The following is a 22788-nucleotide window of genomic DNA, read 5'->3' as shown; positions in this document are numbered from 1 at the left end:
CTTGTGAATGCTAAAAAAAACACAAGTTTCCACTGTTTACGGAATAACTCAAAATTTGGGGGTACTGCATGCCTTGTAAAAGATGCGCAAAAGTGATTTATTGGTTCAGTGTTACCAATCATGATGTTATGCTGGCATTGCCAAAAGAAATGTAGGTCAGTTATCTCTGGTCATACAAGTATGACAGAAAAATCTTAAATATGATAAAAGGAAAAAGTACATGAAAACAGCTTTGTCTGCTTATTTATTTGAAGTTCACTAAATTATACAATAAGGCAACACAGTCATCCTAATATTGGTAAAGGCAGAATGTCCCTCCAGTGAGGTATTTTTACAGATATGTGAAGTGGGATATGTACAAGGATTCCTACATTCTGTAAGATTAAAAGGAGAAAAAAGACCATCAAGTATGCCCAACATTTCCATATGCTTTACAAGGATGCTTAAATATGTATCAGTTCATTGCAATATTATCCCAACTTATCAGCTGAACTTCTAATTAGCATGGGGAGTTAAATTGGGGATAAGATGGAGTTAGTGTATAAATTAAGAACAGCAGATGCTAATACCATACTACATATTGAAGAATAAATATTGCCTAGACTTCTTAAATTCATGCTTTACAATGTATATAATCTACATCAAACTTTTTTTTTTACATCAATTGCACAAACCAGAAAGGTGCAACTTTTATTCAAATGGTGCCAAACAAATTAAGACTACTTAAACATACCTCCTAACAAAATAGAAAATATATTTCCAAGGGCCTTGAGTACATCTCCCAATTATATATTTCTATTCACCTTCTCCATCCCAATCTTGGACTACATGATAAGTAATTATACTGTAATGCATGCCCATGGCCAACTGTCCGCAATCAAATATTTTCACTTTCCCATTACATACAATGTGTATGCAGTGCTACAATATTAAATTTCAAATCATTAAAGTTCAAGACCCAAATCTTGGGAATTATACTTTATAATTATTTATTCACTTTCCTACTAACAAAGCCTAATGAAAGCCATTCAGTAGAGGAATAAGATGTTACACATTCAGTGCAAAATTGCACAATGGGTGATGGTAGCTATGTTCCCAAGTCTTAAATTTCAAATTTACACATTAAAAGTAATTAAAATAATCATGAACCATCTTTGGTCAGTATCCCGTTCCTAAAGGAATAATTTAAGAAAAACTCTAGTACCTCTTCCAATTCCCCAATGGGATCTTTGTGTCAATAAACGCAATACAGCAGCAAATGCAACTTTCCTAAATTGCATTTCCCTTTAACTATGCATTCTTCAGCATAAGATGTTAAATCCTCCAACTGTATAATATTGACATACATATGCTATTTTCTTAATTGTCTTTCCTTCAGGAATTGTCCAGAACAAGAGCATATCCCATGAAAAGTCACAACTGGTACATTAAAAGAAACTATCAGTAATATTTGAGATAGACAACGGATGGTGGAAGCAAGACATTTCATGCTGCTGCTGCTGCTTACTGCTTTACTAAAAAGTCTACTTGGAATAGTTACTACTATCAGAAAAGTAGTAATCAGAAAATGTACCAGAAAAGAAGAAAGATTTTGGGCAATGCTAGCTTTGTTAAACTGGTGCAAAGAAAGCTAGTAAATGTTTGCAAGGAACTAGTGTGATTTTTCTCAAGGAAGAATAGAAGGTAACTACAAACATGCACACTAAGGTATACTATAACTTTGACTATGCATGTAGCATAGTGGCAGAACCACAAATTCCCATAATGGATGTGAAGAGAAGGGGGCAAAGAGAAAAAAAAGTGTCTTTTTTTTTCCTCATTCAACTCTACATTTTTTGGCTGAAATTTCACTTTCCAAGGAATCTCTGTAAAACAGTATTTTCAGCATTTTATCAGAATGCATTTTCTAAGACACAGTATAGCAGGCAACCATCATTTAGCATCCAGTTAAGACACAAACTTCAGGGAAGCAGAGGGCCCAGGCTGAGCTCCACATGATGAGTGAGCCAAATGACTTCACAACTCTGATCACATTCCTCTGTGGGGCGGATTGGAGCAGCAAGATTTTTGAACTCATTTTTCATCTTAAAGCTCACAGTAACTTTCCCTTCTTCTTTCTGTGGAGTAACTTTGATGAATATCCCAACTTTGTTAGCCTTCCGAAAAGCTATAATGCTACAAAACAGGAAGAAGAAGATTGAAATAATCTATTGTTCAAGTAAGTATCTGCCAATTCCATTTCTTCTCCAACCTTGCAAGCCTCCTATGCTGCTCCAGAGCCTCTCAACTTTCAGGAGCAAATAGTATCATCTTCCCCATCTTTTTATCATGAAAACCTTCACTAGAACAATAACATGATCATAAACGGAAGAAGAGATGGATACAGCCCATATACTATATCTGGATTTAATAGTTGTAAAAGCTGTCCAAATTTATACTGAAAGAACAATCCTAGCAATTTAATTCAGTGTCTCCAAACAGTTTATAGCAGGGATTGGCAACATGGGGACCAGAACTTCCATGATATGCCTAGATATAAATACTTCTAAAAATTAAAAATTACTGAAATCTCCTAAGATCAGAACTGTACGTATTCTCAGATAAGTTATTTGTTTTATAAGATTTCAGGTTAAAATGCCAAAATCTCAGAAGCATTTAGGTGTTCTCACTTGAGACTTGGGGCTGTATGAAATCACTAAAATTTTGGTTATTTTAAATTTATTATAATTGTTTAGAAGAGGTTCCCAGCACTTAAAAAGGATGACTTTCATTGGTTTACACTTTACATATATGTATGTATGTATGTAAACTCTCAACCACAGACATGAGCATCTTTAGGATTACTGAACATAATGTATTTTCTAGAAGGGAACCCCCCCCCCCAAACATTCAGTTGCAGATAATTAAGGAAATTGCCAGTAGTTTAAAAACAGTACTTGTTTTTCAGTGATTTGACAGTCTTTTACCTTATAACACTAATTTAAAAATTCAGTTTGTATAAAGGAAATTCAATTAGTTTATTTCTCTTTTAGTTTCAATGAGTCAAATATTAGCATGTTGGGGTGGGGACTTAGTACAGAATGCAAACTTCAAAAGCACTGACACTTATACACATAAATGTATTAATGCAGTTGTTGTACCATGGCATCTTATTCCAAAAGTTAAAAATGTAAGATTTTTCATAACTCCTCAAGTTGATTCTATTTCACTTTAATTTCCATTTTAGAGAGAATTAAACTAATAATTGCTCAGGGGAGCTACTGTAAGTAAATTGGGGGGGGGGGGACTAGACAGTTACATTTTTCAACAAATGTGCTACAAAATAAATATGTGCCTGGATTTGACAAAATATTGACCTAATCCATCACCCTGCTTCCAACAGTAGCCAGCCAAATGCCTTTGATATATTCACAAAAAGGGCCTTAGCCTTAGTGCTTGCTCCCTAGCAACTTCTATCAAAATACTACCTCCCTGGCAAGTAGCACCCAATGGCACTCTGTGTTTAAATCTAGAGGGTTATTCAGCTGCACTGCCAATAGCCAGTGACAGATCTATCCTCAATAATTTAATTCTTTTTGGAAGGTATTGAAACTAATCTCAAATGAAGGCTGCATCTGATGCTGATATTTGCCAGAACTAAAATCACTGGTGTTATAGGTTCACCCTTTCTGTGGCACATGCCCAAATATGTATCAGACAGATGTAGAAAATTCCACTGGCATTTTATGAAATATACTCTTTGGTCTATTTAGAATCTACTGCTACTAGGGAGAAACAATATTTTCTAATTTCCACCTGGAGAAAGTCAGGATAGCATTGGTCTACTTTCAACAGTAGATGCAAGCCTTTAGCTATGAAAACAGACAGACAAACTTACTCAGGATCATCCTGGAAATCTTGAGGTTCTGCCAATTCATCATATTCTGCTGCTGCATCTTTGCCAGCCAAGATTAGCTCCTTGGAAGGAACCACCACCTGAAAAGAGATATATAAAAAAGGCATACTATAACAAATATGAATAACTGGGAGATTAAAAACAATTAAAAACATCAGTAACTGCCAATGAAATACAGTGCTGTTGTGGAAGCTTCCCATACAATAGCTTCAAAAGCAGTGGTATTTTTCTTACAAGGTATAATACCCATGCTAATCATGGATATTAAAATCCTCCTCTCCTTTTTTTAAAAAAACAATCACACTGCTGCATTAAGGCATAAAACCATTCTAAACCGAAAAAAGGGATTATGCAGTTATTCACAATTCATATATTTTTAGCACTGTATCAGAGTATATACATTGGCATATATACTTGTAAGATGATAAGAAGCTACAGTACCTTTGCAGTACTATTAATATCATCAGGATCATTTTCCTCACATTCTTTTAATGTCACATGGGTAAGGTTTTCCACTGGATTGGTTAGGGTTAGAAGAACTTGACTTTCCTATGAATGACAGAAGTACGTAAGTGGCGAAGTAACTCACAAGGGATATTCCCCCATGATTTTATTTTGTTTGAGAACATTCATTTTTGCCTGTTTGATGCCTTTTTAGGAAATGCTAACCTTCTAAACAGCAACACAAACCATTATTCCATTCACTTTTCTAAAGGGTCATTACTATATAGCAAACATCCAATTCATATTGCAAGTAAGGAAAATTATGGGTTGGTTTACAGTCAACCAAACCAAAATCAAACAGAAAAATCTGGAATAGGTATGCAAACCATGGATTCTATCAACTATTGTTTACTATGTAACTCAAGTAAATAAGGACAGCAGGGACTCTTTGCTAGGCTTCAGGTAAGTCCCTGCATCAAAGAAACAGGAGTGCTGTGACAATAGAAAATGAAAAGGGACAAGTGGCTCAAAATCATTTTCATTTAGATATTTGGAAATTTATTTAAGCATTCAATTTTTAATTGACCCATCACATTTGCATATTTGCTCAGGAATAAGCAAGCAGCCACTGTATATTATAACAAAATTTTAGGAGATTCACTGTTATAGCCCTCACTCAGCTTATTACCCCAGACAGCCAGTACACAAACAACTCAACCAGGATTTTTCCTGAGCAAAGGTGCTTCCTGAGGCATGGCTGGGAGCACACAGCAAAAGTCTACTCCCCAACAAACTCCTTCCCTTTGGTAGAGAAAAACTTTTTTTTAATTAGAAGGGGAACTCTGGGAGAAAGGAGCAAGAAATTGTGGGCTTGGGTTGGGGGAAGCCAAGATTCTGTTCCAACTTCAAATTTAAGCTTGGAAGTTCCAACAAGGGTAAAAGAAGGAATCTGAGTCAAGGAATGATTACTTAAGAGGCACAGGTATATGCCTAGTTAGCATTGCACTAAGGGTTATTTTTTTGCTCTCTGTTTTAATTTCCTATCTCTGGTTACTGTCTCTATACAAGTTCAGTCCTGTTTGATAGAAATTGGCACCTCTTTCCATAAGGGTTGCCTTTACATTAGTAGATGCTTTCAAGAAACTTGTATTTTGACCTTTTTTTTTCAGTGGGAGATTCCTGTAAGGCATTGTTTGTGATTATAGCAGCACCATGTATTTTAATCTCATTGGCCACTGAATATTTTGCATGTAACCACCCAAAGTTATAAAGGAAGTTTTACATTATTTTTAATAAAGCGAGTTTCTTTTTAAATTATAACTTGTGATCATGATCTGGCTTCCCAAAGGAAAGGAGGGGGTGCTTTCCATAAGCATACACCTCAATGCTACAGAGGCCAAAGAGTGACACTATAAAATTTATTTCTTTTTCTCGCAATCTCTTTCCCTACTATTTGGCAGAAGACAAAGAGCCTACAAGGTTAGTGAGAGGACATCAGGCAAAGGCATTCCCAGGAAGTCACACGGTAGCAACAGTAATTAACAAGCACTGCACTGATGTTGGGAGAGTAGGCCATGGCTTCTAAACCTAGAGGGCTTCTGGGAGAGAAGTCTGAGACCTCCAAGCTTTCACCTTAAGGGTTCAGCCTTGCCGCTATACTTATTCTTTCCTATGAGAAAAAAAAGGGGGGGGGAATGCTTCAAGATTTACAATTCTTATAAGCACACATAAAATTTCTAACATTATCTTGTCATGTAATTGCTTATGGACATATTTTTCCATTGTTTCATCCAGATAAGCTTTTGAATCCAAGTTAAAAACAATGGATTGCACAAACCATGAATTGGAGTCATGTCTTCACTGAACCTATGTTATTAAAACTAAAGTGTTAGCTTTCCAGGCCTCTGTCACATTTTAGACAAAACAAAACAAAGATTTAACAGCCCCTCACATGCAACCTTCAAAGCTTTCAAGGTCCATCTCAAAAGAGGGTTAAAGTAAACAATTACTAACCTTCATATAGCGTAGATTAGGAATAGACATGATTCTCACTTCTGGGATGTAATTGCTATAAATACAAATGAAAAACATGAACAGCAAATTTATGAATGGCATTGTCTCTTAGCCTTTTTGCTATGGTCTATTTAATTTTAGATACCTAACTCATTTTTCTATTATTATTATTATTATTGAAACAATTTTAAAAACTGACAAAAGTATATGACTGGGAAACATGTTTTTTTAACATTACATTGTAATATGTAACTTCCAGTTTGTTTTTCATACAAATTGGTAATTAGACTTACCATGAAGTTCCTTTCTACTCACAGAAACATGGACTTAACTGGAAAGAGTTAACCTCACTTCTTTAAACTAGAAGGCAGAACTAGAAGACCTTTTCCTGGCCATGGAGCAAATTCCCTCGGTAGCATGCACTAATTTCAGCTGAAAATCAGGAGAAGCCTAATAGCATCTTTTCAGACTAACATATTTTATGAAAAGGGGTAAACTTCGTGAGCTACTAAACTGATATAGGATTTAAATTGGGATGGGGGAAGGAAGGGGGAAACAGTTCAGTTATGCAGGTTATGTATTAGGTGGATTATGGTGTTAAGTATAATGTTAAAAAACATTGTGTTCCTTGAAACTTTTTGATGTATGTGAGCTCAACTGTCTCTCACTCAATTGTGCTATTAAAGGTTTTTGGGTTGTTGTTTTTTTCCAAAATGCTAACCATCTTTATCTCCCTTCTCATTTTTCACTACCATAGATTTAACATGGCTCTCCTACAGTGATTTCAGCTGAGGGTAGTTTACCTTCTTTATTCAGTAAATCACTGTATAACAAAAAAAATTGCCATTGGAAGAGTATATGGGAATGGAAGAACAATGTTTAATAGTTTACAGGACAATAAAATACTTAATAAATTGATTGCTGCTCCCTTAAACCTCTGTATCTTTCCCTCTCCTGTAGGGTGGGGACTGTTGAGTCCATCAGTGAACAGAAAGTTCCTTCGTGGTAGATCCAACAACTATTCTCAGTCACTGAAGATGGAACAAACAGGAAAGACCAGTGTTATTGGAGAGCAGAGCTTAAAGCATCCTCCACAGCCCTATGTGACAGGACCTCTGGGAGGTTCCTGTATTCCTCAAGCTTAGACAATGATGAAAGAAACAACTGCAGTTCCCAAGTGCTGGGAATCCCAATTCCCACAGGCCTGCTTCAGCACTAATTTGTTCAACGCTATGCCGGGCTTATGAGTGCCTCTCCTCTTTGGCTCTGAACTTCAGTTTAGAGATCAGGGATGTTACTGGCTGGCTGAAGCTAGACAGGTTAATAATTCCATGCTCTTCTTGAGTGGGAGATATAACTTGTTATATACAGGGTGGGAATCCTGGATTTGGCTTGTTCCACCACTCCTCGATTATCTGTAAAAAAAAAAAATCCAGAAAGGACATTTTGATGTCCACGCTGGAACACAAAGACAGCACCTTGACAGAATCTTGAAATACTGTGGTGGACTGAGTTTAGAGTTGCTGGCGCCAAACTCCAGGTTAAGCATGTAATTAATTAATATGCTAAATAATATTAAATAATGTATTTAAATTATAATATTTAACTTATTTAATAAGGTAGGGAAATAATTTAGCATTAAACAGTTTCTGATGGGAAGTGAAAATTGCATGAAATCATGATGATCTGAACCCTATGAGAAATAAGCATTAAAAATGACATGTGCCTCTCTCCTTGTGGGAAATGGGGACTCATCATTTCACGCACTGATCCCAAAGGGTAAGCAGCCCCCTCATTGCTCTTTCAGCTTCTTCCTCTACCTCTGATGCTGCCAGGATGGCTCCTTCCTATGTCATTCTCTCTTTTCCTTTTCCATATGAGCATGACAAAGACTGTGGGTTACCAGCAACTGTTTCACTCCTGGGTACAACTCAGATCTGAAGACTGCCTTGCTCAGGGGGTGGGAGGTGCATGCTGGCTATTGCTCTCATACCCTGCATGGGGAGACGAGACACAATAGGGGCCCATCTCTCCTATGGATCCTGAGCTGCCATGACCGGCCTCACTAAGCTAGCCTGTGTCTGACCTGTCTATCAGGGGTCAACCCACTCCCCACATCCCAGCACATCACCATATCTAATGATCCTTGGTTCTCCAGCCACTATTCTACTGTTAGGGAAGAGAGAGATCCAACTCACATTGCTTCTGGCACAGCCTGAGTGGCTTGAGTGATGTTATACTACCTTTTCTGGCTTTTATGATGCTCCTGGCAATCAGAGAGTCACTAGTCCAGCCACTGAGGGGTCGTCACTTTTGGTGTTGCTCAATACTTTTATTTTTAGATCATATACATATTTTGCGTTTTACAGTTGGTATTGTGGAGTCCTTGGTGCTCTCTGAGCCTTGTTGTTTTCTTGCAGATGTTTGTGTTGGTGGGGATGTTGTTCTTTTCTTGGGAGTTCCTTGACTGGGCTGTCGTTTGCTGCTTGGTTGATTGATTGAGTTAATAGCTCCTTGATTACGGTATATTGTGCTGTTTGATTGTTCATCTGGTGTTAACCCTAGTGCTAATCTTTGCATATCTGGGTGTTGATTGCTGGCGAGGAGGTGTTCTATGTGTCTGTTGATGGCTGCTTTGTCTGAGTTCATTTTAGTTGGTTTACGTGCTACAGTGATGCAGTGATTTTGATACAGCAAAATGGATACCCCCCCTGCAACTTTTATCAAAAAGTGCCTGACCACTCAACCCACTATAACCCAACCAACAGAAGCTATGAAAAGGATAACACTGCCATACATCAGAAACGTCTCAGAAACCACCAACAGACTGTTAAAACCACACAGCATCACTGTAGCACATGAACCAACTAAAACTCTTCAAAACATCCTAAGTAACCCAAAAGACCCAGTAGCCCAAGAAGAAAAAACAGGAATCATCAACAACATACAGTGTAAGGACTGTAGCAGCCACTATGTAGGACAGATAGGCAGAAGACTAGCAGAGCGCATCCACGAACACCAACTAGCAGTCAGAAGACACGATGAGAACTCCTTAATCTCACAACACATGGACAGACTCAACCATAGTTTCAACTGGGAAACGGTGAGCATCCTAAACCAAGCCAAATCCAAAAACGCCAGAGAATTCCTGGAAGCCTGGCACTCAGACAAAGCAGCCATCAACAGACACATAGAGGTACAGAGCATTTACATACCATTCAAAAGAGACAATAGAAAAGCCAAAAGACCAGAACACCTCCTCGCCAGCAATCAGCACCCAGATATGCAAAGAGTAGCACTAGGATTAACACCAGCGTTAGAATAAAGACTGAGTCGGAGGATGAAGGGGGCAGCCGGGAAAAACCGCTAAGCCAAGCCGAGGAAAAAACTGAAGAGGACTTACAATTAGAGAAAAGCCTTGAGTGGGAAGAAGCAGAACAGCTGAAGGAGCCAGGAAGTGAATTGGGTTCGCCACCACCAATCAGCGCTCAAGAGCGGCGTGCAGTGAGGAGGGCCAAGCCAACAAGAAGCCCAATTGGCTCCTGATCCGCAACAGTGCGATTATGCAGCCTATAAAAGGTGTAGGAAGACACGGAAGGGTGCCGGAGACAACCGTTCCTCTATACAGCCTCACAAATTCTCCTCAGCGTGTCCAGAGCTGTCTTTGAATTCAGAAAGCGCCCTTGATCTTGATAACCCCGATCTTCCTGTAGAGCCTGTCTTTCTGCCGCCTGCTTCTCCCATTGTCTCGGCTCCTAATTCCACATTTCCTTAAGGACTTAATTGCCTCAGCAGCCATTGCCATTTCTCTGCCTCAGAACACTTTGTGCAGTGGAGCTTCAACTGCCCGTCTCTGACATCATCGTCCAACTGTCAACTCCTGAATTCAGCTCTGTTGTAATTATATCTACACCTTTCGCCCCAGCATCGTATACTTAGCTCTGATTCCTTCTAAAAGCCACCTCACCTTAGTCTGTCTCAATTGTCCAGTCCTACCATCGATTCATCTTGTTAAATACTGAGATCACCAGATTCCTCTACCTCAGCTTCTGTGTTAATTCTACTCCCTCAGAACCGCCCTGTTTAACGCCTCAGAGTCAATGGCTTCCACAATCTTCAACCAACTGGTAAAATAGCACAGGGCAAACAATCCATTTACCCCTCATTTGTATTCTGTCTGTTGCCTATGACTTTCTTTGTTTATACCTTAATTTTAAGAATCAATTTTCCTCAGAGTTAAGTACCTTGTATGTAGAATCCATTCTTTTCTATTCAGAATTCCATACTGAATTCCGTTTCAAAAAATAAATAATAAATTCTGTTAATTATTATTAGACCTTCCACTGATGTAAAATTAGCTTAATAAAGAATTGTTGTAAATTAATTCAGAGTCTATCGACTAAACAGGACAACCAGATGAACCATCAGACAGCACAATACACCCTAATCAAGGAACTATTAACTCAGGCAATCAACCAAGCAGCAAACAACAGGCCAATCAAAGAACTCCCAAGGAGAGAACACCACCCCCACCAACACAGGCAGGGCAAGCCACGGTATATAAACTGAGAGCAAGGCCCACTCCCTCTTCGCACTGAAGATGTTGCCTAGTCTGGCAATGAAATGTCTGCAAGAAAACAAGGCTCAGCGAGCACCAAGGACTCCACAGTTCAACCCCGAGCTACAAATACTTCCTTCGATTAGTACTGTCGGCATTGGTGCCTAGTCCATTGGAAGGGGAGATATTTTATTTGTCTGTACTATAGAGAAGTTTACTAGCACTGCCACTCATCTCCTCTGTTTATGTTCCACTGCCTTTGAAGTAGAGGCCAATTCCCCCCAATTCAGTCCAATCTCTGAATGGGAAATGTCCTTCCCCCAGTCACTGATCTTCAGTTGTGACCTCTTTTCAGCACAGATCAGCTACGCTTGCCAAAATCTGGTGCCAGCACCAGACCCTTCACTACCCGTTTTTCCAAATCCCATTTATTTTTCTTTTTTCTCAGCCCCTACAATATAGCTGAAAGGAAAGCCACTGGCTTTTCCTAGAAATCAGGCCTAAAGACTGAACAAAGGGTTTTCCTCTTGGGAGAGAAGTCATCTTAGGTCCCACCTTCTGGCTAGAAGAAGTGGAATAAATCTTTCCTGCCAGTTCTATCTTCAGTGAATAATACGAAGTTTCAATCTGCCATAGCAGAACCCAACTGAACTTTCAGAAGCAAGCACAAATACTTAATTTGTGATATTAATTAAATGGGTATTCCAGCCATTTCTCAAAGGAACGCATAATACTTAACATGTTTAGCTGATTGCACTGGGTTGCTTAATAAAGCTGGAATTTAAGAACCTATATATCTTCACACATTTATTGTATCTATATTCATAAGAAAAGGCTAAGCTAGAAGATCTGCTACTAACATGCCAGTTTTCTGCGTGCTGGAACTTGGATTGTGTAACCCTTTATTTGCAAGAAGAAATGGTATAGAGCAAATACAGGTTTATCACAACCATGAGAACCTGCTCCAAGTCTTTTAATTTCTTGCTGTCACTATTTTCAGAATACTTACACAGCAACCAACTGAATTTTGAATTTGATGGATGTAGGATTGAACTCTGGTTTACTCAAATTGTGTTCACATTTCTACAAAAGAAAGAAAAAAAATGAGAGTAAGAAGTTTGTGAAGCTATGCTCAAGAATTATAAATGCCACCGCAGAATCACATTTATTTTACTTGATTCACTAAACAGAATTTAAGTGTTGGACTGCATCCAAGAGTGGCTGTTGACAGTAGAATGGAAACTACTGTTGGGATGGATCCCTCTAATCTGAAGTCCTTGAGTGTATCCCAGATCTGCTGCAGAGAACTGAGTGTTCTCCAGAATAGATATGAAGTAAGGGGTATGAGCAGGAAGAAGAAAAACAAGAAGGCATTCATCCATATGAATATAAAGTATTTTCTTAACACTGGAAGTAGCCTGTAAGAAATTCTGAAAGTTTAAATTCAGACACTAATGTGCAAATAGGTAAGTTCCTGTTTCCTAAAAAGAACCTGCTCTATCAAACAAGGTCTATTTAGTTTAAGATGTTGTTTCCTCCAATAGCTAGCCGCAAGCCTCTGAGAAGATGACGAGGAGATGGAAATAATACCAGCATCACCAGCAGCCACTGAAGTGAAATAGGAAACTGGCATCCTCGTGACATCACAAGGCAGATGAACTTGATATCATGAGAAACCTAGCTATACAGTTATCACTTTCAGCAGTATAAATTTACGATTGGATTTCATCACTGCAAAATATTGTCTTATGTTTATAAAGCACACTGCCCCACTGTATAGTGAGAAAGAAGCAGTATTTCCCCAGTTCAAGTAATACAAATTCATTCTAATCTAAGAATTCTTGAAATAAGCATTCCCATGCTACCTACCAATTAGATTCAAAATCAGCCAAAGCCCAAAGCTGGAACAGTTATGTGGAAGACAACTGGAACAATTCCAGGAGAGAGAATTCTGGAATTTGCATATAATCTCTGATTTTGCTAAAAGTGACAGTCTGGTAGTAATATAATTTTCCATCGTGATTACATACCCTGCATCGCAGTGAGCGTTTGATCAGAAGGTGCTTATGACGTGGATAAAGCTGAGAAGCACAGATGGGCTGAAAGTCTGGCTGCAGGAGGCGCTGCTTTAAAGTTGTCACTGTTTACAGCACAGGAAGTTCAGAAAATTCACAATCTCAGTTAATGGTTTGAATAACAAAAGCAAGCATCATTTGAATTTATCAGCTTGGACAGAAATGTGTAAACTGTTACCTTCTGTTAGATTGATTGGCCTTGTGTAATAATCCTCAGGTAAAGGTTCTACTTCTTCCACAGCCTGAGCTGGTTCTATTTTTACCTCCTTGTGGTCCTCTCCTTCTTTCAGCCTGAGGCAAAGAGAATGGACAGACTGCCTTGGTAGTCAGCAATTGTATTTGAAAGAAACCAGAACATAAACACTTGAGCAGTGCTAAACTACTGTTTCAAATGAAGCAGTATAGAGCTGGTAGAGACCAATTCTTTACTTATATTCAGATCTTCTTGCAGCACTTGGAATAGCAGCAGAAAACTGCAGCACTCAACATAATTTAAGCTTTATATTTTATCACTGAATTAATACAGGTAATAGCAAATTCTTAAGCTAGGAACATGAACTGAGTTGTTTATACAGTGAGGCTTTAGGCAAGATTGCAGGTACCAGCTTAGACATTCACACACTGGTATTGAAAAGACAGCATTTAACTGATCAGCTGAAGAAAGAAGACCCAGAATTATCTTTGATTGTGAGGAATCCTTGGTTGTGAGGCTATTTCCATTTTATATGGCTGGGATTAAGCAGTGTAACTTTATCAACCACTGATATGAAAGGACTAGTACTTACGAAAGTCCAGTAAGGGCGCTGATGGGGGCCCCAGGCCTCTGACGTTGGAGCCTGGTTCCAAGACCATATTTGTCCTACAAAACACATATGCAACAAGAGTTGAGTCTCTAAATGAAAACATATCCTCTTGGGGGGTTTTGGCAGCTTGAAAAACAGGATGGATCAATTACAAGAAAGGCAAACCTGGAAGATTTCTCTGCTCAGAGAAAATTCTGGTAGTTTGATGAATAAAAACCAAATATACAAAAGCTAAAAAGGAAAAGCAACATGCCTTTCAATCACCGTTTATTCTACCTGAAGCATTTTCATGTAGTGCTTAAATTTATATTTTGCTTAATGATTAAGTCTGCTAGCTCAGAACATGAATAGTTTAAATTCTAGGAAGGAGAGTACTTTTGCAGACAAATGCCTTCTACTGCAATAGACATGAATAACAGACATGAAAAAACGTAATGACTATAATGGTATGAATCCATACCATTATGTCACACTTGAGTTAACTACAGTCAGCTGAGGTACTTGCCAAAAAACTGTTGACATTCTAAGTTGTGATAGCAGATATCAAAATTGAAGGTTGTCAATTTCTAAGGAAAAGTAGGCTGGATTCAAAAGTGTTCTTCTGCTGGCAGAAAATAACTGGAACAGTTCTTTTACAACTAGTGCCAGGCCAGCGCACTAGAAAAATGAAACTAAATTTAAAGTGAAACTAAATGTCTGCATGTACAAGAATTCATGCAATCTCTCAGAGAAGGATGGCAACTGCTGTAGTTCACTGGATCCAATGTTAAAAGCAGCAGTTTATATGGCAGTGATATTGAGCCAAGTGCTTTGAACTATTTCACTTATTATCTCCATGCAGCTCCTAAAAGTTAGGACCATATTATCTTCAAAGTAAGGACAGAAGGTTTGACCCTGTACTATAGATAAGATTGCTAAATATTTTGGGATACTACTTTGCTTTTCTAGCTCACCTACTATTTTGTAAAGTGATGGTGGGTGGCTTATGGTTTTAGTTTAAAGGAAAGGAAAAGGTATGTCATTTATCTATACAGCATATCAGACAACATCTATATGAGATAAAGTTTCTATACAGGATTGCTGTTTAAAAAGACTGTTGTGGTTTTTAACAGAGAAATGAATATTTAAAAGAGCAGCAAGGTTGTGGACAGGGAGTAATGTATTATAGGTAAAGGTAAAGGTTTCCCTTGACGTAAAGTCCAGTCGAATCCGACTCTAGGGGGCGGTGCTCATCTCCGTTTCTAAGCCTTGGAGCCGGCGTTGTCATAGACACTTCCGGGTCATGTGGCCAGCATGACGACTCGGAACGCCGTTACCTTCCCGCCGAAGCGGTACCTATTGATCTACTCACATTTGCATGTTTTCGAACTGCTAGGTTGGCAGGAGCTGGGACTAGCAACGGGAGCTCACCCCGCCGCGCGGTTTCGAACCGCCGACCTTCCGATCGACAGCTCAGTGGTTTAACCCACAGCGCCACCGCGTCCCTGTAATGTATTATAGGTGGTCTATAATTCAAGACGACCATAATGTGACCAAGAATTATATAAAGTGGATGCCCAAAACACACCTGCCCAGGCAAATCCTACCAATTCTTAACAATGCTCAAGTTCATCAAAGTACTGTGAACACACAGTGTATTTATAGGGGCTTACACTAAACAATTTTGTTTTTATGTTAAAAAAAAGTACTAAGGAATACACTGAGTAATATGATTACTAAACTCAAATAAGCACGTTAAGGATTAGTCACCCAAATGCAGTAAAGACAATTTGACTAGTTGAATTCAGTGATTTCAAAGGCTGTTAACACTATCAGGAGCTAAAGGAACTTACCACTACATGTATAGTATGTTGCTGTGGAGAGCCCCAAATTAGCAGCAGGCAGCAACGGAGATAAGAAAAATGCACCAATAAAGACAAAAGCAATGCACAGAGCAAGCAGGTTATACAGTTATCCAAGAGGCAGCAAGCATATGCAAACTTATTTAGCCAAGAAAAAATAAGCTTTTCATTTGACACTGAATGCACAGCTGAAAATTAAAATGAAATACATATTTAAATCTAAACATGTCTCACTGACATTACGTCTGTGCTGACTCTGAGCTAAATCACTGTATACAGAATAACAATAATCCAGCATTACAAAACTGAAGACATTGGGGCCCATTTCCAAATCTGTACCTTCACTGTAAAATACAAGTTACTTTAGGATTTCGAAGTACCAGTACCTACATTTATTTCAAACAGACAATACGGCTTAATAAAACATAAAGCCTTTTGAACTTCTTCTGTGCTTGGGTACTCGGAATTTATTTGTGAAAGATTATAAAGCTATGAAAACTTTCAATGAGCTCCAATTACCCATTTTTAAATTTTCTTACTTCAGTTTTAGAAATGTCAACTAGAACAACAACTATGTCACTGTGCTTTAAAATGCTACATCTGATTCTCACTGTGTGACCTCCAGAATTTTTGTGCTGCTTTCCTAGCTCACCGAAAAAGCCAGTGGCATGTACGGTCGCCGTCGAACTAATTTTTTACGATCTCTTTCCATCTTCTCCTTCTGAGCCAACTGCTGATAATATTCTACCAGTTTATTAATCTATATAAAAAGAGACAATATTTTAAGCAATTCATTGGAAGGCATGTTCTTTACAAGAATTTTTTTCTACTTTATTCAGTCTGAAAAAATATTTTAAAACATTTTGTTGCATTTACAAACCTTCACACAGTGGAATTTAAGGAAAGATTTACTCTCTCTCTTCCTAGCAACTGTTTCTCCCCCTATTTATTTTCTGTAAAGAACATTTTATGCTTAGTTTGTGCCATTATTCTACACTACACTACCACGTTTACCCACGTGAATAGACATTACTGTTCTTTTGTAGAGGCTAAACATAGACAAATGGGACAAATCAATACATTCCTGATTTCACTTTCATAAGTTAACATATACCTGAATAAACCTGCAATGTTAAACTATCCATGTGAAAATTCCAATTTAAAAAAAAATTCTCAAGATACATACTTGAAAATATATTATGCACTTTGGCAAGCGGTAGATTACATTTTTGTTCTTTTTAAACTGCATCGTATTTTACTGAAATGACAGGATTTGCATGTGCCTGCACACAAACACGCACACTATACTTATATGGACTAAGCTACACAGACCAGTCTTGAACCCATTCTTGGACTAACTACTGCTGTGTCCATGCCTGAACAGGAACTATGTTGATCTGGAGCAGCATTCTATATGCTAAGCTTTCTCACCTGACGCAGTGAATCTGTTTAATGCAAAGGTCATCCTAATAACTGCACCAAAAAGAGAAAGTGAAAGAGAACCTTAAATCACCCAAGTCTTTCCCTTATATGGGTCCTTTACTTAAGTGACATTCAGTACTCAAAGGTCAAACCAGGTTGATACCAGAGAAATCCAGAAGTGATATAAGCTTTTGTTTTACAAAACTTATTATGCACATGAGAGAGTGACTGGAAGCAATGCTGCTTGTGTGTGGGAAGACAATGGATCTGGGAAAAAAAACTGACCTGAGCAAGAGGCAACCTCCTTCTTCTGGGAATGGTACAGGGAGACTGTAACCATCCCTGTACAGATCATAGCTGGTCCATGCTGCACTTCCAGAGCTAATAAGATCAGTGCGGGAGGGCAGTGTCTCAAGGAAGGGCTGCTATGGGAAAATACATGGACTTTATACTTTTTCCTCAATACACTTTCATATCTAGGCCAATATTTATATTACACTGCTAAATCAGTTGGGGGAAGATGGTGAATAATACTCTTAGCCACATGAGGCTTGCTCTCTCAAACTTAAATGACTACTAGAAATGTCTCTTTCAGTTACCTTTTGCGTATAAGGATTTTCAGGTTCCTGCCAACCTCCACTGGCTGCAATATAACAACAAACAACAACAATTAAAGAGAAGAGAATCATGACACACATGCTCTAGCCCAAAATAAACCATACAGAAAGTAACTGTCTGCTTCTCTTCTCTCATCTGCTAAGCCCATCACTGGGCTAATACTGTATAGTTGTTATTTATCAGGATGATATCAGGATAACATGTGTGCTTCACTACTGTATAATGTGAGATAGGAAACAGCCTGTGTTTCTAATCTAGTGGCTGACTGTAGGTTAACCTGAACACAGGGACATAAAAGTATTAGTGGTAGATCAGCAAACCAAAGACAGATGATAAAAACCTATTTTGTACCTGCCATTTTTCTCTTGCAAATTTCCCTGTTGCTTGACAGTCATTGTTATAATTAGTATGAAAATAGCACACAGTGAATAAGACATCCATAGGGAAAATCAGCAGGTAGAAAAAAGTATTTCACAAATACAGTACACGACAGCAATACAGTGTTACAGAATGAAACATTACAAAACATCCTGCTCTCTTATATGTATCTTCAAAACATACCCAAGGTAGGGGGCGGGGGGACAGGCAGACGTGTATACAGATTCAGAAGATGTAATAACTAGAGGATTCTGCTGAGTTGGTGAGATTCTCTGCACACAGTAGAGACCAACCAGCGCCAAAAGGAAAGTGGATGGCAGACAGAATTTTCTTCCTCCAACTTCCTTGCCCTTAATAAGGGTTCCCATTTCCAGATCTCTTATATTACTGAGGAATATCTAGAACATAAATGCTAATTTTGGAACCACTGGAGAGGACTAGCATAAGACACTGTGCTGCTGAGATGATTCAGACCACCTCCATTGTTCTCTTTAGTTTTTTTGTTTTTATTTTGTTCCTACTATTCCTCAGATTGCTTTTGCACAATTATTATGGAATGAAGCAATTCTCTTACAAGGAAAGGTACAAAATTCAGGATTATTTCATTCAGAGGAAAAGGTATTGAAGAGATTTGTATGCATGGTGTGAAGAGTGTGGACAAAACAGAACTTTGTAGTCTCTCATAATGCTAGAGCCTGGTTCATCTGCTAAAGATGAATGGTGGGAAATTTAGGACAAAAAAACATGCAGTTTAACCATGGAGTTCACTTCAAATGTAATGTCACTAATTTATATGTCCTGAAAAAGGAATTTTAAAAAATCAATGACGAATAAGGCTATTAAAGCAATTAGTCATGCTGGATGGTGCTACTCTGAATGCCTGTTGCAGGGAAACATGTGTTTGTCAACTTCCTAAAAGATTTTGTCCAACTGCTGTGAAAATTGGACTAGATAAGCTTTTGATCTAATCCAGCAAGATGTTTAAATACCTTAAATAGGAGTTATTTCAGTAACAGATTTGGGGTCCCTCTTTACCAACAAAAAGATACTGAAATGACATAGCACATATCTGTAGAACCCATTTCTTTTTATGACAAAAGAACAGACTCTGTTAGTCAATGAATTTGCTTCCACTCAAATACTGCAAATCCTTTCTGCTTGTACTACCAGTTTACTAGCAGTACTAGCGTAATATGATATTGTTCCCCTTTTGAATAACTGTGCATAACATGTAGAGTTTTTAAAGCCATCTTTGTCCCATTTGCTTTAGATATGACACTCACCAACTGATTTATCTGCCATGCCAACATCCCTGGATGTCCAGCGGCAAAATCCACAGGCCAGATAATAAGCTTTTTTCATTGTAGTCTTGGCTGGATCATCAGGCAATGGCGCAGGAATGCTTGTTGCTCGGGTAGAAAGGGTGTGCATACAGCAAGGGCAATCAAAACAGTTAGCACACCTAAGCAAGAAAACACCAGCATTAGTTGTTTCAATTAATGGATTTGATTGTATTGGCTTTCTTAGGGTGACAATGTCATGTAAACCATGTTGATTTCTTTAAATTAAAAGCTGTATATATATTGGAGCCAAGGTTGTTGATTTATGAGTATACATATAACTCAGAAATTGTTCCTAACAATATGTTTAAAATAGTATTTTTTGCTCAGAAATATTCACTGAGGCAGCCAACAGGAAACAAATTCATGTTACCTTTCCCTCTGTGAAAAGACACAAATCCTGTCATATATGTTTTTTCAGATTTTGTAACAATCAATACATAAGATTCTATATTGTGAAATTCAAAGTGGGATTCAAATTAATAAGTATGTAGTCAAGTATAAAGAGATTATGAAAAATGCAAAGGAAAAATTATAGGAAAAGAAAGAGGGGAGAATGTAGCCTTACCTATTTTTTTTCAGTTTGGCTTCAGCTGAAGGCATATTCTCCAAGCAGCTGGGACAATAGTGAGAATCCACCTATAGAATAATTTTTAAAAGTCATTATTCTTCACTATTATACTTCAACTAACGCTGCTCCTTCTCTGATATTACATTTAGCAAAAAACACATTTGCATTTTTAGGAGCTGGTACAGGACAATGCCCAAAAGACTGATTTATAAACCAGAAAATCCCAATTTGATTATTGTTTACTCATAGATAGTTCAGATTTTGCTTTCCAAGATCAGATAGGGGCTCGAATTTTAGAAGACAGATCCAGTGCCAGAAAAACTTCGTAAGACCCCTGCATCCCCTAGCTGGTTTCCCAATATACACTTTGATGCTTGTGGAGAAAATTTATCCCATTTTAAAATGGAATATTAAAAAGTAAACTCAATATCATGCTCAGGAGGCATAAGGTGATTCAGAAGTGCTGACAATGAAGACCACCAAAGTGAAGATTGCTCTCCAAAACAATTGTTCTCCAATTTCTTTCTATCCTAGATATTACTGGGAGGAGATTTAGATCCTTACCAGAAAAATAGTAAACCTCCTCATTAAATTACAATTCCCAGGACTATTCATGACAGTTAAATCTGGCATTACAACTGGGATTAAAAACAAACTTAGAACCAGCAGTGATTTCCTGATTTCTAGCAGAGATTTTTCTCATTCTCAACCATTAATATTTTGAAAAATAAATAAATAATTCAAAAACTAATTCTTCAGATTAAAACCATTTAATCATGTTGACTAATAGATATTTCTTTTTCATCTTTGGAGCAGTAGAGCTACTTTACTACCTTATGTTTAACCAACAGACAACTTGTTTAAACCCATTCATAAATTTGGGAGCCACTATAAAATCTGAACTAAAGTTGCATTGCTACGTGACACAAAAATCAATTTAGCAGAGGCAAATGGGTGAGTTTGTTCCCTGGCACACCTTTTTAGCCTTTCAGGATGCTATCATATCCATTTATTTCTATCTTTTTCTGGACCTGTGGACACACTTCGAAACAGAACACTGAAATGCATCCTCAATCGTTTTTATTTTTTAAGAATGCTTCTAGAATATATCTGGGGACCAGAAGCATTCTTAGGAATAATGTTTATGCTCAATGTTGCTGCACTTTGCAGCACCATAGTGTCCCATTAAAAAAAAAATCTAAAATTTAAATCAGGTGGGGCATTGTGTCTGCAGCATACCATGAAATGTGTCAAGCCTGTATTCCAATCGTCACTGCTCATTGTGGTTTGCAAATACCAGATTCACGTAGTTAGATGGGTAACAGTACCTGATTACAACATTATCACCTAAAGTCCAATTGGACTGAGGCAGGCATACATGACATAAATACATAAACATTAGGAGGGGGAGAATAAGGGTGTGGTTTAAACTGTCTCAGGATGCAACAGTAACCAACTGGGAGGCAATAGCATATGATTCTGTCAGGATACGGGTTACGTATAAATAATGGCAATTTATATAGGAAAACAACTTCAGAGAAAGGGAAGAAATGTTATTCCAAATACATATGATAAAAGACTGCCCCGCCCTTCCTGTAAATCTCTTCCTCTCTTCCCTACCCCAGAATTACTCCCTTCCACCCTAGCCAAGGCAGCACACCATGACACTGACAGAGGGACACGCGCCCCAATCAAGGCTCCAGTCTCGAGGTCCAAAGCTGAGCAACGGGAAATGTTGGCACACATCCCTCCTAGCCAATTGGATGAAGCGGGACTACGAGTGGCAGCAGGATTAACCAATCCACGCCGTGGGCGTGCGATGAGCCCCCCCCCCGCCTCTACAATACGGCGCAGTTTACCTCGTGCGAGACACACTCGAGGGAGCGGAGCTCAGTGCAGTAGCGACAGAAATACAGCTGCGAGAGCGGCATGCGGATCTCCTTTTCGCCGCGCACCAGGTAGGAGACGCGCTCCGACTGAAGGAGCGAAGCCATCTTGCGAGAACAGATCCAACCCAACCTCCCCAGCGCTCCACCGCACCCAACTGTGGCGATTTCCGCCACGTGACCCGGAAACGTTAGACCACGTGCACGGGACGCGGTGACGAGCGCTTACCGTTTCCGGCATTTCTTTGAAGGGAGGAGATTAGGTAGTGATGTAAAATAATTTTAAAATCTTACGTTGAGGTATTCTGTATCACCACATTGAGAGTTACTTATCAGGTTTCACCTTTAAAATTAACGCGCTTTGTGGCAATTTGATACATTTATCTTCTGTCTAGTGTACTACAGACACGTTGGACTTCAACTCCATTTTTCCGGCTGATGGATATTGTAGTCCGGGAGGCAAGCAAGTTGGGGGAAGTTGGTTGCAGTTTTGGAAACTACGGTCAAAAACATTGCAGATCACTCACTTGGAAAAGACCGGCATGAGTTTTTTGGACTCAAATAACTTCAGGAGAGGGCAACAGACTAAATGAACTGCCTCTTTGGAAACTATACAGCATGTGGGACTAGCAATATATATATATTTTTTTTTTAAGAGGTGGAGTGCTGTTCAGACTGCCAATAAAGCTTTTTCCAAAATGTTCTAACCATCCCCACAAGCATTATTTAGAAGAGGTGGGGTCTCTATGGTGTTTTTTCTTAATATATTCAGTACTTATGTAAACATTGCAGTTTGCTGAGCCTGGTGGTACTTGTCTCTCAGTTTATGGATTTACCAATAGATATTAATCTTAATGGTCATCTGCAATGTTCACTATTATTAATACATTGTGATAGAGCTCTTTAAAAATAACTATGAATCCATAGTTCTAATAGAGGGCTTA

General features: G+C 38.5%; 1 protein-coding gene across 1 annotated transcript; it reads right to left on the bottom strand.

Annotated features, from left to right (window-relative positions):
• Positions 1 to 231: 231 nt before the first annotated feature.
• DCTN4 (dynactin subunit 4) lies at positions 232 to 22025 on the bottom strand. The gene is made up of 13 exons (XM_063292178.1): positions 21818 to 22025; positions 19956 to 20026; positions 19331 to 19509; positions 17651 to 17694; positions 16282 to 16389; positions 13771 to 13844; positions 13164 to 13276; positions 12941 to 13050; positions 11920 to 11993; positions 6353 to 6407; positions 4337 to 4444; positions 3878 to 3975; positions 232 to 2175 (listed from the first exon to the last, which is right to left on the bottom strand). Exons 1-13 carry the CDS (start codon positions 21950 to 21952, stop codon positions 1962 to 1964), a joined length of 1383 nt encoding a protein of 460 aa, XP_063148248.1. The 5' UTR covers positions 21953 to 22025; the 3' UTR covers positions 232 to 1961.
• Positions 22026 to 22788: the final 763 nt, after the last annotated feature.

This window comes from Candoia aspera, chromosome 2, assembly GCF_035149785.1.
Source record: "Candoia aspera isolate rCanAsp1 chromosome 2, rCanAsp1.hap2, whole genome shotgun sequence".
NCBI lineage: Eukaryota > Metazoa > Chordata > Lepidosauria > Squamata > Boidae > Candoia > Candoia aspera.
This window is presented reverse-complemented; position numbering and strand designations above follow the sequence as displayed.